The sequence below is a fragment of the Onychostoma macrolepis genome, chromosome 22 (assembly GCF_012432095.1).
Source record: "Onychostoma macrolepis isolate SWU-2019 chromosome 22, ASM1243209v1, whole genome shotgun sequence".
NCBI classification, from domain to species: Eukaryota; Metazoa; Chordata; class Actinopteri; order Cypriniformes; family Cyprinidae; genus Onychostoma; species Onychostoma macrolepis.
In genome coordinates this window covers 33,996,577-34,012,047 of record NC_081176.1, presented here as the reverse complement: position 1 = coordinate 34,012,047, position 15,471 = coordinate 33,996,577, and the positions used below count along the sequence as shown (strand labels likewise).

At 36.6% G+C, this 15,471-nt stretch overlaps 2 protein-coding genes across 2 annotated transcripts; one reads left to right on the top strand and one right to left on the bottom strand.

Annotated features, from left to right (window-relative positions):
* Positions 1–37: 37 nt before the first annotated feature.
* On the top strand, positions 38–4,129 carry ncbp2 (nuclear cap binding protein subunit 2). Its single transcript, XM_058760494.1, has 4 exons — positions 38–254; positions 953–1,134; positions 1,628–1,766; positions 3,868–4,129. Exons 1-4 carry the CDS (start codon positions 180–182, stop codon positions 3,937–3,939), a joined length of 468 nt encoding a protein of 155 aa, XP_058616477.1. The 5' UTR covers positions 38–179; the 3' UTR covers positions 3,940–4,129.
* A 675-nt stretch (positions 4,130–4,804) lies between these two features.
* Positions 4,805–15,196, bottom strand: senp5 (SUMO specific peptidase 5). Its single transcript, XM_058760491.1, has 9 exons — positions 15,034–15,196; positions 12,479–13,276; positions 12,296–12,401; positions 9,229–9,376; positions 9,096–9,143; positions 8,443–8,520; positions 7,825–7,962; positions 7,621–7,755; positions 4,805–6,521 (listed from the first exon to the last, which is right to left on the bottom strand). The coding sequence occupies exons 2-9, from the start codon at positions 13,131–13,133 to the stop codon at positions 6,387–6,389; spliced, it is 1,443 nt and encodes a 480-aa protein (XP_058616474.1). The 5' UTR covers positions 13,134–13,276; positions 15,034–15,196; the 3' UTR covers positions 4,805–6,386.
* Positions 15,197–15,471: the final 275 nt, after the last annotated feature.

Sequence of the window (15,471 nt, the reverse complement as noted above, 5' to 3'; positions counted from 1 at the left end):
CAGTGGTCTGTGTTTTAGTTAACAGTAGGTGGCGGTAATGCACTGTTCTACCACCGCGAACTGAAAGAAGAAGAAGAAGAAGAAGAAGAAGAAGAACGCGTTTCTGCTTTCTTTTCGTCCATGCTGATTTGAAAAACATTTAGTTTTTCTGAATCTGAATTTATTTTATTCATTTCACCATGTCTTTTAAATTAAATGCTCTTTTCAGCGACTCATATGTGGATATAAGCCAGTATAGAGACCAACATTTTAAGGTGAGCTTTGTTTTTCCTTCCGAGAAGGATGTATCAAACATTCTGGCACCTTTTATTTTGTCTTTCGAAAAATTAAATAGTTATTTTTTCGTTCTCTTTTTCATTTATAGATTATACAAACTTTATTGTTTATTTAATTAAATTTTTGCAATTGAACAAATGTATAGCTAATGTTCCTTGAATAATGTGTGTGTGTGTATAATATATTACACATTACAGTTTACCTTTTGTGAGGCTACAGACTTTTTTTGTTTTTATTCTAATGTTCTCCAAGGCTGCTTTAATTAATGAAAAAGTAAAAAAAAAAAAAAAAAAGAGGTAATACTGGGAAGTATTAGTATAATTTAAATAGCTGTTTTCTATATTAATATATTTTATACTTAATATAATGGCAGCTCTATTTTCAGCAGTCTTCAGTGTCACATGATCCTTCAGAAATCACTCTAATATGCTGATTTGATACTTTTGTACCACTGTAATTGTGATTCATGGTTTTTTACAGAATTCTTTGATGTTTTGAAATGTAAATGATCCGTAACATTATCAATTTAATGTGTCCCTGCTGAAGAAAAGTGTTTTATTTCAAACAAAACAAAACCATTGTGATCCCAAAGATTAAACAGTTGATGATGGAGGCAGATTTGTGCAGCAGTCTTTACTCAAACAGCAGCTGGGAATGAATGTGAACATCTTTGCAGGGCAACCGTTACGAGCAGGAGAAGCTGCTGAAGCAGAGCTGCACGCTGTATGTGGGAAACCTGTCCTTCTACACCACAGAGGAGCAGGTGCACGAGCTCTTCTCCAAGAGCGGAGACGTCAAGAGGATCGTTATCGGCCTCGACAAAGTCAAGAAGACCGCCTGCGGTTTCTGTTTCGTCGAGTATCCTTTCAACTCCGAACCAGGGGGTGTGAAATGCTGACCATTCTCTCTCAATTCAATTCAAATTAAACCTCTTAAAGGCACAGTCCACCAAAAATAAAAACTGTCATTTACTCATCTCAGACTTTAGGTCATTTTTAAAAGACAAATGAAGACATTTTTAATTAAGCCTGAGCGATTTCTGTCTCTGCTTTGAATTAGATTCCATCAAAACTGCATATTTGTTCTTCCGTTTACCATATTTGATGTGCTCTGTGTGAAAATGGGTTTAGAATTCATCAATTTTCTGTTATTTTAAGGGGAGAACTATCTTTTTAGGAAATGCAGCTTTTGCATATTTCCTCATCAGTGTTTGAGATTAGTATGAAGTCGTTTAATTTCCTCTGATATTAGTTCTTTAAAATCACAATCACATTTGAATTTCGGCTAAGACTTTCGCTTTCAGACACAGAGACTGTGAAGTAGTGTCAGTTCTTTAACCGCTGATGTGAAGATATTACACTCGCGCTGATGCTGAGCACGCTCTGAGGTTTATTAATGGCACGCGGCTGGATGACCGGATCATCCGAACAGACTGGGACGCAGGCTTTAAAGAGGGCAGACAGTACGGCCGGGGCAAGTCAGGCGGGCAGGTGAGTGATAAAGCACACAATTAAATAACTATGATCACAATGATTATTACATTCATATTTGGGGAACATGTTTTATTTATTTATTTTTTTGTTACTAGCAAAAAAATCATATAATTGAGGTCCAGAAGCATGAGACCATTTTCATGCTTTCAGATGATGTATAAATCTCAATTTAAAAAAAATTGACACTTAAGACTGGTTTCGTGGTCCAGGGTCACATACATATACATACACGCACACACACACACACACACACACACACATATGTGTATATATATACAGGTGCTGGTCATATAATTAGAATATCATTAAAGTTGATTTCACTAATTCCTTTCAAAAAGTGAAACTTGTATATTATATTCATTCATTACACACAGACTGATATATTTCAATTTTTTTTTTCTTTTAATTTTGATGATTATAACTGACAACTAAGGAAAATCCCAAATTCAGTATCTCAGAAAATTAGAATATTGTGAAAAGGTTCAATATTGAAGACACCTGGTGCCACACTCTAATCAGCTAATTAACTCAAAACACCTGCAAAGGCCTTTAAATGGTCTCTCAGTCTAGTTCTGTAGGCTACACAGTCATGGGGAAGACTGCTGACTTGACAGTTGTCCAAAAGACGACCATTGACACGTTGCACAAGGAGGGCAAGACACAAAAGGTCATTGCAAAAGAGGCTGGCTGTTCACAGAGCTCTGTGTCCAAGCACATTAATAGAGAGGCGAAGGGAAGGAAAAGATGTGGTAGAAAAAAGTGTACAAGCAATAGGGATAACCGCACCCTGGAGAGGATTGTGAAACAAAAGCCATTCAAAAATGTGGGGGAGATTCACAAAGAGTGGACTGCAGCTGGAGTCAGTGCTTCAAGAACCACTACGCACAGACGTATGCAAGACATGGGTTTCAGCTGTCGCATTCCTTGTGTCTTGCCACTATTGAACAACAGACAGCGTCAGAAGCGTCTCGCCTGGGCTAAAGACAAAAAGGACTGGACTGCTGCTGAGTGGTCCAAAGTGATGTTCTCTGATGAAAGTAAATTTTGCATTTAATTTGGAAATCAGGGTCCCAGAGTCTGGAGGAAGAGAGGAGAGGCACACAATCCACGTTGCTTGAGGTCCAGTGTAAAGTTTCCACAGTCAGTGATGGTTTGGGGTGTCATGTCATCTGCTGGTGTTGGTCCACTGTGTTTTCTGAGGTCCAAGGTCAACGCAGCCGTATACCAGGAAGTTTTAGAGCACTTCATGCTTCCTGCTGCTGACCAACTTTATGGAGATGCAGATTTCATTTTCCAACAGGACTTGGCACCTGCACACACTGCCAAAGCAACCAGTATCTGGTTTAAGGACCATGGTATCCCTGTTCTTAATTGGTCAGCAAACTCGCCTGACCTGAACCTCATAGAGAATCTATGGGGTACTGTGAAGAGGAAGATGAGAGACACCAGACCCAACAATGCAGAAGAGCTGAAGGCCACTATCAGAGCAACCTGGGCTCTCATAACACCTGAGCAGTGCCACAGACTGATCGACTCCATGCCACGCCGCATTGCTGCAGTAATTCAGGCAAAAGGAGCCCCAACTAAGTATTGAGTGCTGTACATGCTCATACTTTTCATTTTCATACTTTTCAGTTGGCCAAGATTTCTAAAAATCCTTTCTTTGTATTGGTCTTAAGTTATATTCAAATTTTCTGAGATACTGAATTTGGGATTTTCCTTAGTTGTCAGTTATAATCATCAAAATTAAAAGAAATAAACATTTGAAATATATCAGTCTGTGTGTAATGAATGAATATAATATACAAGTTTCACTTTTTGAATGGAATTAGTGAAATAAATCAACTTTTTGATGATATTCTAATTATATGACCAGCACCTGTGTATATACACACACACACACACACATATATTTTCTTTTTAGTGTCTCAATTTAACATGAATTTCAGTATTTTGTTGATGTGTGTCTCTTTTGGACCCCACTGTACATGCAGTGTTATTTTCCATGATCTAGCATTATGTGGCTCTGTTTCGGGAATGTAAATCTGTGTACCAGATGCCAGAGCAGTTTTTACAAGCTTGTTCTTTGTGTTTCCAGGTCAGAGATGAGTACAGGCAGGACTATGACCCCGCCAGAGGGGGTTATGGGAAGCTGGTGCAGAAATCTTAAACGTGCCTTCTGCCAATTTTCTTTTTTTTTTAAACATTTGATTAAAACAGGATTATGACAGGGGTGCACAGTAACAGACCCAGTTTTCTGTGTGTGTGTGTGATGTACATATTAGTTTAGTGCTTTAGGAAACTCATGTAGTCTGGCATGTGTAATCTTTCTTTTTTTAATAAATTGTTTTATAAAATGCCTTGTAAGACTCCCACTGTTTGTCTTGAGATGAACCCAGCATCTACTGCATGCATAATCTCAGATGTAAAATGTGTTGCTAGTGAATCTAGTCTGGTTTGCTGACACACACAAACTATTACAAAAAAATAAAATGATTAGTAATGTCTGGTCGCTATAACTGGAAATCAGCATAGTGCACAGGTTAATTATCAGCACTGATGTTAAAAAATTGACATTTTGGCTCCATTCGAATTTATTTCCAGTGTGCTGCGCAGGTGTTGCCAAGTCCACAGTTTTCCAGCGGAATTGGGTTACTTTTTCCACTGTTTCCACAGGTTGTTTTTCAACTTCGTGGGTTGACGTGACCGCACTAATGTGATATTTATCCCTGGAACATGATCGGGTAGATTTGGACTAGTTTTGAGAAGCAATTTGGTGGATTTTGTTGTGAAAACCTGGCAACCCTGTATTGTTCTTTCATGCATGCGGGTCATTTCAGAACCATGATCTGTTCACACTGGAAATCTGATACTGGCCACATTTAAAACAACAATGTGAGCAGCTATAAAACAACAACACAAGTGTGTAATAATTACTGCACAACTCTTTGCATCAATTCCAGTCATTAAATAATTGAACTTCAACCCATTCCAATGTATATAAAACTATTTTATTACTTAAAAACAGGATTCTAAACTATTTAGACATCTTAAATTTTGATAACAGGGTTGCAAAAATTGCTAACATTTACACTGACCTTCTGAGTTGGAAAATCAGCATTTTGTGAAGGTTAAGCGCCTCCTTTCATACGCATTTGCAAACACAATAACAGACACAGCACTGGTTATTCAACATGGTTTTATGTATTTTTAAATAATGATGAAACTAGTAGTCAGAAACTCAGTCTGAGGTTATGATTCGTTGGTTCAAGTAACTAAATGACAGTATCGCTCTTAAATGGTGGGTCACTGACAAAAGTATAAATCTACTATCCTGACATGTTTTTGTACCAAACTGCATCACAAGGTAGAAAAATGCTCCTCACACAGAACAGAAAAGATGACTCAAGCACACACAACCGCAACAATCAGCAATCTCCTATTCTGCTCGAATTTCAACCTGATCTCATGAAAGTGCGTATCAGTAGCATGAGTTTGTTTCGATCAAAAGTGGACTTTGGCGTGCATATGAAACGCAATGGGTAGGGTTAGGGTTCTGGGGTAGCTGCATATCACATGCACGCCAAAGTCAATCTTTGCGTATCACTACCAAGAATTTCTGTACTATTTATATGCATTTTCATGAGACCATGAGTTTGTATTAACCAATGACAGAACGCCAGGTTTCAATGATATTTTCAGATCAGTCTTCCCCATTAAAAAGAGTATAAATAAAAAGGCAGAAACCTGCATCTTTCATCGCACTGTGCTCATTTAAAAATGACCTTTAACTGACTTCAATTAACGACAAAACCACATGCTACAAAATCAATTTTAACCGCCGATGCATTCGAGGAAAAACAACGGAAAGTGCTCAGAAGTGAGAGAACAGCAGTTTGCAACAACATAATGGCCAAATAATGCTGGCGGTTGGTTTACAGCAAGTAAACTTTTTCTTTAGAAACATCTGGGAACATATTTAGAGGATGATCAAATGTTAACAAAGCAATCTGGTCCAGGACTTTTAAGAGTATCGCCACAAAATCTGCTTTCAAGTTACAAGCTCGACTGTACAAGTAGAATTCTGGTGTTTGACAGTACATTCATTAAATGCTTCTTGTACCTCAACAACGGCGTGACATTTATAAACTACGAAGTCCTTCAAGTTTCATGCTGCAAAGCAAAAAATATGTTCTTTACAAAAAGAAACCTGATAGAAACACGTAATCTGTGCTATGGCTGTATTATAAATGAAATTTAAAATAAAATACGTAAAAAAAAAATAAAACATCCACACGCTTGTGAGGTTTTGAATCTTTGTGGTTGCCAGAAACAGAAAAATGTCTCCATTGCTGAGGATCTTCCGTTCGTTTCTCTGAGAGGTCGTCGCAGGCTTCATTAAATTCAAGGTCGAGGACGCTGGGAAAAGGCATATCTGAGCCGCCGATGTACTGCGAAGAGGTAAACGCGTCCTGAAGAACTCCAGCAAACCGACAGGAATGATTGGACAGGCTCAAATATTGGGAACCTCCCGCTTTGCCTGACCTGAACTTTGGGTTTCTTTGTCTTGTTGTGAAGTCCTTTCCCTCCTGTTGTGTTCGTCATCCACACACCTGTCTATGTGGCTTTGTCTTGGTTTAGACAGTCAGACAGTCTGCAGTCACACAGCTCTCTGTAGATCCTCTTGCGGACGCGTGGCATGTCCTCTTGAGTGAACAGCAGCGGCTTCATGAACGCCAGGCACTTGCAGTACTGCCAAATGAAGAAGATGCTCAGTTTTATCATCTTAGTTCACTTGATTGCATTGCAGGTATTAGTTATGGCCACAATAACCACAATCTTATATCACGATACGAGTAATTTTATTACAGATATATAAATAAAGTAGAACATTAGCTTCTTATTAATCTTGATTTTTCATCTGAACATCAGAATCTGTGGGATCTTAAGTGATTAATTTTTTTGTCATTGTTCAGTGGAAAATGTTTGTTCATGTGATTTTGTATAATTGCTTTTAATTAATTCATTATACCATTGCTTTTCCCACTGACAGTCATAATTATGGCGGATAAGTGGAAAAAGTTGTGTGACTTCATCATAAATGTATTAATTGAATTCAATATCAAAGCGGCAAGTTATGTTACTCAGCAACCATTAACAACTAATGCATGGAACAACACAAATCAGATATTAAAGCTACGATGCGACAAATCTTTCCTTCTGTATTCTGTTTTCTTTTGTAAATAAACGCGTTATATGATTAGTTCTATCTATGCATTGGTTGTTTGTCTTGTTTTCACTGGTTACGAGTTCAAAACATTAAAAAATACATTTAAAAAAACCTATGCAGGGATTAAATGTTCTCAATAAAATCTTGATTGTGCGTTTAGAAAATATATGGTGAATTTTTATTTCACGATCATTTAAAAAAATAAAACAAGTTTTTCCTCATTTTTTGACATTTGGTCAAATTTTCACATTCAATTTGTCTGTTTAGAACAATGCATAAAATGCAACCAAGTTGCCACTAAGTTTTATGTAACAGCATTGGTCCTGAACATGTAATCAAAAGTGTGAATCTTATTAGTTGGCCAGTTTTCAGAAAAGCAATTATAACACCTCTGTAAAAAACAAAAAACAAAACAGCGTTTAGATGTTCGTGTCATTCAAACTGAAATGTTCACACTGAACATTTGTCTTGGTGTGAACAGGCCTTTAGCTTGTTTACGAGACATATTTCTTGCCCAGTCCTGCCCACTGACAGCCATGAATATATCTAGGTATTTTTAGCTAAATCTAAAGCACCACTGCACTGTGTCTCATCAGTCCACCCAAACCTAACATTTCTTACCTCCAAGACAAAAGCCCCACAGTCGTTGTCGTTCTTCTGCTGTGGAATGGTCCTGTTGACGACCATCTTCCAGCCCTTCTGAAAGACGGCTTGTTTCTTCTCTTTCGCTTCTGCCAGGATGTATTTCAGGATGTTCTGTGGATGAGAGTCACACGTCAGGTCTCTGTGAGGGTTTCAGTCTGAATCACCCTTCAAAACACTCACATCCACAGCGAACTTGAACAGGATGCCCTGGGAGTCGTAGAAGTTGATGCTTTGCTTGGAGACGTCCACAGTTATGAGCGACCAGTGGATCTCCAGGTGGAGAGGAATCAGAATCAGTGTCTTAGAAAACAGATCAACCTGAGCAAATATGGACAGACGGAAGACATTAGGCACTTTGCATGATTTGGAATTTACATAATTCATTGTTTGTACAGTGCCTCTATTCCTTAAAATAACAGTAATGAGACACAAATCCCATATTCTTTAGAAAGAAAGCAATTAAACAAAATATAAGAATAATTTTGAAAAATGTCTCTTTTTTTTCCTTTTACAAAGGAAGTCATTGGGCTTCAATGTTGTTTGATTCCCAATGTTCTTCAAACTATCTTCTTCTGTGTTTTTGCAGCACAAAATGTAAATGAGTAAATGATAACAGAAATGATATTTTGGGTGAATTAATGCTTTAATCACCTCCTTTTACCGAGCATTTGTTGAAAAGAACAAAAAGTTGACTTGGGAAAGACAAAAATCTTACAGGAGACTTATGCAATAAACAAAAACAGATGAGATGCAAGCTTTTTGCATCTGTGTGTGATGATTGCATGCCGTGACATTCACCTTTTTGGTCCATCGTCTCACTCCTTCATAACCTTTTGCTACAAACTGTCGGTAAAAAAAACTGTTGAAGAAGTGAACCTAGAAAATGACAAGGCGTCAGAAATTATTAATTCGCAAGATAAGAGCCACAACACTGATTTCCAAATGCAAATGATTTTTTTTTTTTTTTAAACATACAGAAACCAAGTATGATGATTATTATGCCAGTAATGCATAGCCTCTAGAAAACATACCTACTACTGTATATTAAATAACTATAATTATCAGAGCTAATTACTGTTGTTCTGCAAATTTTCCTGGGCAAATGTTCTAGTCATTTAATTAGTATTCTTGCGATCAGGAATTTCTCATGAGGGCGAAAGATTTTTTTTTAAGTTGGTCACACAAATATGCTTTGCTCACTAACAGACAGCTGCTTTGTTTGAAAGTGTGTACTATGTGAGCTGACCTTTATATGTTGCTACACTACAGACATGTTTGCCCCCAAAATATTGATTATTAAACTAAACACAGCTTTTGACTGACCCTTTTGCAATAAATTTAAGCAATATCACACACTCAGCTCTTCCGAATCTCAGTACAGCTATGATTCGGTCTGATATTCAGGACCGTGTTTGCCGTTCCAGTGGATGCCATTAATGCTTTTACTGTACCTTATGATTCGTAGCTTCCATGATCAGTTCTCCATACATGTTAATCACCTGTAAAAACACATACATCAAATCCTGCATGACTTCAGTGTACATGTATATGCTGTTTATAAACATGGATTTCAAAGAGGCCTACCTGATCATTGACCCAGTTTTGGTCATCGAGTGTTGAAAGGTCATCTAAGGTCAAAGTGTGCTTGTTGTAGGTCACTTGGAAGAAATGCATAGGAGCACAGGCCAGACCAGCCCTGTACTTGGCCACTTCTTTTGTTATCAGCTTCATCCTGTAGCATAACACACAGAACACGAAGATGGCTAGTTTTAAACACATCAAATCACCTTTTTCCAAACTGCTTTCTGCATTTGTCAAGTTCAACCATATAATCCTGTTAAGTCACATGAAAAAAACGGTAACACTTTATTTTAAGGTGTCCTTATTACATGTACTTACTATTATAATAACAATTAATTATGCATAATTACATGCAAGTAACCCTAATCCAAACTCTAACCATATAGTAAATACATATTACTCAGTACTTAAATGTATAATTACACTGTAACAAGGACACCTTAAAATAAAGTGCAACCAAAAGTTGTCACAAAATTTAGGGGTTGGTATGATTTTTAATATTTTTGAAAGAAGTGTTTTCTTGCTTACCAAAGCTTTATTTGATCAAAAATACTAGTGCTGTCAAACGATTAATCGCATCCAAAATAAAAGTTGTTGTTTACATAATGTGTGTACAGTGTATATTTTTTATGTATATATAAATACACACACACATGTATATATTTAGGAAAAATGTTGTTTATACATTAAATATATTTTTATATAATATAAATTATATGAATATATATACTTTATTTCTGATGCGATTAATCGTGATTAATCGCACTAGAAGAAACAGAAAAAATGGTAATGTAGTGACATATTATTCCAATTTAAAATACAATTTAAATTTTTTAAATGCAATTGATTCCTGTGATCAAAGCTGGGTTTCCAGCATCTTCAGTGTCACATGATCCTTCAGAAATCATTCTGATATGCTGATCAAGAAACATTTCTGATTATTATCAGTGTTGAAAACTGAATGTTTAGGTATTCTTGTTATCAGGAATTTCTCATGAGGGCGAAAGATTTCCCCACAGGTTCAAGCTGGTCACACAAATTTGCTTTGTTGACCAACAGAAAGCTGCTGAAAACGAAATATTTTTGTGGAAAGTTTTTGTGGTAATTTATTTGTAATAGATTTTATTTGTACAATGTAAATGTATTTACTGTGACTTTTGATCAGTTGAAGGTGTCCTTGCTGAATAAAAGAATAATTTTTGACTTGCTAACCCTAAACATTTGAGCAGTAGTGTAGATATTATTTACAAAAAAAATAAGTTCCCACATTTTGGTAACAGGTTTTTGCAAAGTCCTGCAAACTTAAATCCAAAATACATGCAGAAGGACCTGAGGTCTTTCTGAAGGTGATGTTCCTCCTTTCACTGATGAAAAAGAACATCAGATATTATTTCCAAAAAAAAAAAATCCCACATTTTTGGTAAAAGGTTTTTGCAAAGACCTGCAAACCTTAGTCAAACTAGTGCTGTCAAATGATTAATCGCATCCAAAATAAAAGTTTTTGTTTACATAATATATGTGTGTACTGTGTATATTTATAATGTATTTACAATATTTACATGCATATATGTATATTCATATAATTCATATCATTTATAAATGTATTTAATATATAAACGAGTGCTGTAAAACCATTAATTGCGATTAATCGCATCCAAAATAAAAGTTTTTGTTTACATATATATATATATATACACAGTCATGGCCAAAAATATTGGCACCCTTGGTGAATATGTTCAAAGGCGGCTGTGAAAATTAATCTGATTGTTAATCCTTTTGATCTTTTATTTAAAAAAATTCACAAACATCTAACCTTTCATTGGATAATAAGAATTTAAAATGGGGGGAAATATCATTATGAAATAAATGTTTTTCTCTAATACACATTGGCCACAATTAACGGCACCCTTTTATTCAGTACTTTTTGAAACCTCCATTTGCCAGTTTAACAGCTCTAAATTTTCTCCTATAATGCCTGATGAGGTTAGAGACACCTGACAAGAGATCAGAGACCATTCCTTCATCCAGAATCACTCCAGACCCTTTAGATTCACAGCTCCATGTTGCTGCTTCTTCTCTTCAGTTCACCACTCATTTTCTATAGGGTTCAGATCAGAGGACTGGAATGGCCAGCAGAAGCTTGGTTTTGTGCTCAGAATTTGTCACTGCTTTAGCTCTTTTCTTAAAGCCACTTCACTAATTTGTGAAGCTCAATTATCTTTTGCTGCACATCAGAAATATATTCTTTGGTTTTTCTCATTGTGATGGATGATTAAGGGAATTTGAGCTTTGTTTTTTCTCCTATTTATATTTCTGTGAAACAGGAAGCCATGGCTGGATAATTTCATGTTCATAATCACCCTGGAGTGCTCAAAATTGTAAATATGAATGGGAATATACTTCAGAGATATTTTACTCATAAGAATTTCTAGGGGTGCCAATAATTGTGTCCAACGTGTATTTGAGAAAAACATTTATTTCATAATGATATTTCCCCCCATTTTAAATTCTTATTATCCAATGAAAGGTTAGATTTTTGTGAATTTTGTTTAATCTGCATTGTATCCTTTTGATCTTTTATTAATTTTCACACCCTTCTATGATCATATTTACCAAGGGTGCCGATATTTTTGGCCATGACTGTATGTATACTGTGCATATATAATTACACACAAATACAGTATATATTTTGAAAATATTTACATGATTATACATTTATATAGTCATATTCTTATATTTTGTATTATATATAAATATATTTAGTATATAAACATAACATATTTTTCTTAAATATATACATGCATGTTTGTGTATTTATATATACACATAATAAATATGCACAGTACACACATATACTTTGTAAACAAAAACTCTTACTTTGGATGCGATTAATCGCAATTAATCGTTTGACAGCACTAGTCAAAACACATAAAATGTGACATTTAGTTTGACCTCCAGAGGTCTTTCTGACGGTTATGTTCCTCCTTTCACTGATGAAAAAGAACATCATCTAGACTTGATTTTGTGCCATACTTGTAGAAAAACATGATTCAGTAGGGATTAAACTTGCCTGTCATTTAGATCAGACTGAAACGTCTTATTTAGGTGATCGAGGACGTCAGTGTCACTCAACGGAGTGAAGCTTCCGTATTTCCCATAGAACTGCTCGAGGAATTCTGGAAGATAAAAGCATATTCATTAACAAACAAAAGAAAAGAGACACCAGAAGTTGTCGAGCTCATCCAAACGCTACCATGAATGCACTCGATGATGCCCTCAGTGGTGAATTCAGCCGGAGGCAGTGCAGACGGCTGTCCCGTCTCCTCCGTGGAGTAGCTCCTGTTCTCCTCAGCGAGGGGTTTGCAGTAGTGATGGTCCCAGGAAGCCTTGTTGACACCAGCGCTCAGACCGGGCGGCTCGGTTTCCATCGCATCCGGCTCCGCGCTGATCAGGGAAGAATCAAGGCGTTTCTTCATTAAGTCATTGGGTGTGACAGAACTGCTCAGCTCTTTGGTGTCGCTGGGATGCGCATGAGCGCTGTTCTCCAGGCCGTTCACCATGACGGTGCTTTCACTCCCTCTCTCAGTCTGGGAAAGCTCTGGCTTCTCTTTAGGAGACGGAGCCTCGTCCATCTCAGAAGCGGCGTCCGCTTCTAAAGTCACCACCGAGTCGGCCGCCGCCGAGCTCACCACCTCCTCCTCCGCCGCCACCTCTTCTTCTTGGCTCAGCATCTCTTTCCTCCTGCGGCCGCGTCTCTTGGACACCTGCTGGTGTCCCGGCGCGTGGGGCTTGCCGTGGGGCCCGCAGCAGTCGCACGTCTTCGGCACACGTTTCCTCCTGGAGCGTCCATTCTCAGGCATCTCGCCCGATTCTGCCCTAACGGAGCTGTTTGCTGCCGGGACCCTCATCGAGAGCTCTACCCCATTCCTCCCGGGAGCCTCTCCACCCGTTTTGTGTTTCTAGCAGGACTCCTCCATCGACACGCAGACGCTGGATCTCGGAAATGGAATTCTGTGGATGTACTTTTCTAATCTGCACTTTGAAAAAATGTCTATTAAAGGGAGAAAGAGTGAAACAATCTGAGTGATTTTAGGTTAAATTTGCAGAAATAGCATTAAAAGTACAGTTATTGGTCAGGGCTGCATTAAAAATAATATTCCAAACAAATACACTATATACACACACTACCAGTCAAAAGACTTTGAACAGTAAGATTTTTAAAGAAGTCCCTTCTGCTCATCAAGCCTGCATTCATTTGATCCAAAGTACAGCAAAAACTGTAAAATTTTGAAATATTTTTACTATTTAAAATAACTGTTTTCTATTTGAATATATTTTAAAATTTAATTTATTCCCGTGATTTCAAAGCTGAATTTTTAGCATCATTTCTCCAGTCTTCAGTGTCTTCAGAAATCATTGCTGCTCAAAAAACATTTATTATTATTATTATTATTATTATGTTGAAAACAGCAAAGTACAATTTTTTCAGGTTTCTTTAATGAATAGAAAGTTCAGAAGAACAGCATTTATCTGAAATAGACATCTTTTGTAAAATTATAAATGTCTTTATCGTCACTTTTGATCAATTTAAAGCATCCTTGCAAAATAAAAGTGTTAATTTTTATAATTTCTTTCCCAAACAATTTATAAAATTACACTGCTTCTGAATAGTATAGCGTATAATGTTACATAAGTTTTTATTTCAGATAAATGCTGATATTTGGATCTTCATATTGATTCAAGGAATCCTGAAAAAAATGTATTCAACTGTTTTAAATATAATAAAAACTGTGTCTTGAGCAGCAAATCAGCATATTAGAGTGATTTCTGAAGGATCATGTGACACTGAAGACTGGAGTAATGATGCTGAAAATGCAGCTTTGATCACAGGAATAAATTACATTTTAAAATATATTCACATTGAAATCAGTTATTTTAAATAGTAAAAATATTTCACAATATTACTGCTTTTGGATAAAATCAATGCAGGCTTGGTGAGCAGAAAAAAACATTAAAAATCTTACTGTTCAAAAACCTTTGACTGTTAATGTAGACCCACATATGCTTCATCATTTTCACAGTTTCAACACACACAACAGTAACTTTTGCAAACCAAATGTGTCTAACACTGTTGAACATTAAATATGCCATTTAAAAATGTCTTAAGTTATTTTTGATGCCTAGATTGTGTTAATTTTGCTGCTCAGTCGGCTGCACGTTTTCTGAAGAAGAAATGTCAAGTAAGTTATATTTGTTGTTATTTCTAACAATAGCAATCGCAAGGTTCACACAGAATCATCATATCATATTCATATAACACTGTATTTATATGGTATCACTGTGGTACATGTTAAAAGCACGGTTTAGTGAGGCTATCATATTTTGCGACTCTGTCATACACCTGGATATATACTATAAATGATTATTATAAACGATCCAAGGTACTTCAATGAATATCGATGCACATGTTTGACGGTATTATTATAGTACTAGTGTAAATCTCATTTTAGTCAGTAAAAATCAATGTATCGCAGACATCATGCGGAAATCAGACAGTTTTACTCGTGAATATGAGAAAAATATGACTGTGATACTCTGATCGAACATCAAACTGAATGAAAACATGAATTCATACAAGTCTAAGGCCCTCAGGAGAGCCGTGAGCAAAAATGATCTGAAGGGAGATGCTGATCATCAGTGATTCGGATCTGAAGAGATCATTTATTTAACAATAAAACACAGCACAAAACCCAGCTTGTCAAGCCCTCGCGCACAAAGAGCGCGGGCGTCTGTGATTTACAGCCTCACCGTGTGTCGGTCTCAGGGACGAGGTGTGCAGGACCTTTGAGGCTGTGAGAATAAATTCCGATCAATATTTCCCTATAAACGATATCGATAAAAGTGAGGGTTATCAGGCGTTGTTATGGTCGCAGACCGAGCGCGGCGCACGTCGATGACGTCACACGCCCAAGCGTTTTGGCGGCATCTAGCGGGAAGGAGATTTATTTTTATTTTTATATATTTTTATTTTATTATAATTGCCTCTAATCACAGCTATGAAAGGACGCGATACTTAAATATTATACTTTTTAGTAGGCTATTTTTTAGTCTTACCCTTCAAAAGTAACATATTATATATTCATAAATTCTAGACGTGGTTTTCTGTTTTCTAAATAATAAAAAGCAATGAGACTAAATTCTGTTTGTGCTGTCCTTCATTTAATTTATTTACGTTGCTGTGTTTCT

Coding starts and splice junctions, on each gene's coding strand:
- ncbp2 (XM_058760494.1), top strand. CDS start 180: ATGTCTTTTAAATTAAATGCTCTTTTCAGCGACTCATATGTGGATATA. Junction 255..952: donor ATAGAGACCAACATTTTAAG/GTGAGCTTTGTT, acceptor ACATCTTTGCAG/GGCAACCGTTACGAGCAGGA. Junction 1,767..3,867: donor GGGGCAAGTCAGGCGGGCAG/GTGAGTGATAAA, acceptor TTGTGTTTCCAG/GTCAGAGATGAGTACAGGCA.
- senp5 (XM_058760491.1), bottom strand. CDS start 13,133: ATGAGGGTCCCGGCAGCAAACAGCTCCGTTAGGGCAGAATCGGGCGAG. Junction 12,402..12,478: donor CATCATCGAGTGCATTCATG/GTAGCGTTTGGA, acceptor TTTATCTTCCAG/AATTCCTCGAGCAGTTCTAT. Junction 7,963..8,442: donor TGAGACGATGGACCAAAAAG/GTGAATGTCACG, acceptor ATATTTGCTCAG/GTTGATCTGTTTTCTAAGAC.